This window comes from Pygoscelis adeliae, unplaced genomic scaffold (assembly GCF_000699105.1).
Source record: "Pygoscelis adeliae isolate BGI_AS28 unplaced genomic scaffold, ASM69910v1 Scaffold48, whole genome shotgun sequence".
Lineage (NCBI taxonomy): Eukaryota > Metazoa > Chordata > Aves > Sphenisciformes > Spheniscidae > Pygoscelis > Pygoscelis adeliae.
Genome location: NW_008825618.1, coordinates 337227 through 340074, shown reverse-complemented (window position 1 = coordinate 340074; position 2848 = coordinate 337227). Strand labels below are relative to the sequence as shown.

Here is a 2848-nt window from a genome sequence, read left to right as displayed (position 1 = left end):
TTATTCTGTATTTCAGAAAACTACTACCTATGATGACTGTCTAAGCAAAACACCATTTAAAAATTTTACAGGGATAGAAATTTACAGCTAATGACAAACCTAAAAATAACCAACATCAATCTTGTTAATGGACTAAAAGAATGAAATATTCCTGTATCAGTTGTTTCCAAGGAGCAGGGAGAAAAATGCTAACCAACTCCAGCATCAAAAAGAATATGAAAACATTTCAACATCTGCCCTGTTTTCCACTTAATTAACAAGGATGCAAATAGCATTTATGGAGCAGTTAAGTTCTGGACATTCCTCTCTATACTTTCGGTCAGCAGCGCAACACAACTAGTCTGTCCTGCTCCACTTGACCCTGGGTGAAAGAAGGTGAACTTTATGTACCAGGGGACACACATTGCACGCTGTGGGGCTGGGAATGCCTTATATTACAGCTTAATTGTGCCTGTGCAGACCCTTCCCTGAAAATATGTATTTTAAAATAAAATTGTATCTATATATAGATATGATAAAAGGCCTCTAGATCAGGATCAGTTCTCATTAAAGCAGCAAGACCTTTCCTTATTCAATAATGGCACTTTAATAGTGGCACTGATGGGAAGTTGAAAGGAAAGACCTGGTTATTAGTTGTTTTAATGGGCTACGCGAAGGTCTTATCTGTCAGTGAACACTAAGCATTTCTCTCTTCCTTAAGCACTAAGGAAAAAACATGAATACAACAAATGACAACTTAGTCAACCCCACCACCTTGCAAGACATTGAAGGTGATTTTCCCAACTGCACTGCTGTGGAAGTCGCTCTGAAGACTTTGTACCTCCCCATTATGCATCATCTTCCTGGTGGGCTTCCCAGGAAACATCATTGCAATTTGTGTTTACAGCTTCAAGATGAGGCCTTGGAAGAGCAGCACCATCATCATGCTGAACCTGGTGCTCACAGACCTGCTCTACCTCACCAGTCTTCCCTTCCTGATACACTACTACGCCAGCGGGGAGCACTGGATCTTTGGCGAATTCGTGTGCAAGTTCATCCACTTTGGCTTTCACTTCAACGTGTACAGCAGCATCCTCTTCCTCACCTGCTTCAGCACCTTCCGCTATGTGGTGATTATCCACCCTGTGAAGTTCTTCTACATCCAGAGGAAGCGGTGGACAGCGGTGGCTTGCGCAGCCGTTTGGGTGATCTCACTGGCAGCTGTCAGCCCTGTCAACTTCTTGATCTCCTCAAAAGAAGCACAAAACAGATCCTTATGCCTCGCCCTTACCAGCTCTGGAAACCTGGGCACAATCAGGTGGTATAAGTGGCCGCTGACTGGCCTGGCCTTCTTCTTGCCCTTGCTGACTCTATGCTACACGCTCATTATTTACACCTTGGCTACCAGGCCCCACACCCGGGCTTGCTACAAACAAAAGGCTCACAGACTCACTGTCATCCTCTTGGTGGTCTTCTATGTGTTCTTCCTCCCCTTCCATGTCTTTCGGGCTGCTCGGGTTGAACTACAGTTGTGTCCAGTCAGCTGTCAGCTGTCATGCGGAGAAGCAAATCCATTCCGCCTATATCATCTCTCGGCCACTGGTTGCACTCAACACATGTGGCAACCTACTACTTTATGTCGTGATCGGCGGTAACTTCCAACAGGCCATCCTCTCTCTTTCAAGGTGTAAGTGGAGCAAATACGTCCAGCAGCCCGGAAGCAACAATTATGTGACCAAGTCAGAAATTGCATTAAAGTTATGGAGGAATCCCAGCAAACCTGGGACGGCTTTGGTGCTGTAAACTCCTGCAAAGGCAGGTGTGTTAATACGGTAGCAAGAATTGCAGCTGGCTTCTCCCTCTCCCTGCAGTAGACCACTTGTCAAAAAGCTGTCCTGGAAGCAGGTTTATATATATTCCTCTCTTAGCAACCAAAGAACAGGCAGTGAAAAGAAAAGATTGTAAACCACCTCAAAGGTGGAATTTAAAACCACCCGACCGGACTGTTTCCAAAGACATTTGGGAAGTGCAGGGTTCTCTCGGTCCGGGCTTTGCGGTTGATTACAGAAACACAGAGAGCTTAGTTTGGACGTGAGAACAACTTCCATTGATTTCAGTGTTGTCACTGATGTAGCGCTTAGTTTATTACAGCCTGAGTGAAATGCAGCAGATATAGTCACGGTTGCTGAAACCGCTGAATTACATACTTAGAAAGCACCTCGATAAATCTGATGTTTTCAAATGAGATGGACCTGATAAACTTCAGCATAGGGCAGTGAGGGACTGAATGGTGAAATCTCAGAGCTGGCCTAGAGAAGGATGAGAGGAGTACCAGGGGAGGACATATATGGTGAATGCAAGGAGATAGATAGATAGATAAGTAGGTAGGTAGGTAGGTAGGTAGGTAGGTAGGTAGGTAGGTAGGTAGATAGATAGATAGATAGATAGATATGTACACAAGGAGATAGAGAGAGAGATATATAAGGATATCTATATATATGGAAAAAATGGAGGAACAAGGAATTAACAGTCACATTAATGTCCATCTCAGAAAAATACTGAAACAAACGATCAGATGATAAGCCTACAGAGGGTGGAAGCAAGGACAGGTAGCCTGGGAGGAATACAGAGAAATTCTCCGAGCAGCCAGGGATCAGGTTAGGAAAGCTAAAGCCCTGATAGAATTAAATCTGGCCAGGGACATCAAGGACAACAAGAAAAGATTCTATAGGTATGTCGGGGATAAAAGGAAGACAAGGGAAAATGTGGGCCCTCTCTGGAATGAAATGGGAGACCTGGTTACCCGGGACACAGAGAAGGCGGAGGTACTCAATGACTTTTTTGCCTCGGTCTTCACTGGCAAGTGCTC

The 2848-nt window shown here is 44.6% G+C and overlaps 1 protein-coding gene across 1 annotated transcript; it reads left to right on the top strand.

The window, feature by feature from the left end:
- Window positions 1–715: 715 nt before the first annotated feature.
- Window positions 716–1782, top strand: OXGR1 (oxoglutarate (alpha-ketoglutarate) receptor 1). The gene is given in 3 exon segments (XM_009333360.1): window positions 716–831; window positions 833–1538; window positions 1540–1782. Coding segments are annotated over 3 exon segments (1065 nt in total).
- Window positions 1783–2848: the final 1066 nt, after the last annotated feature.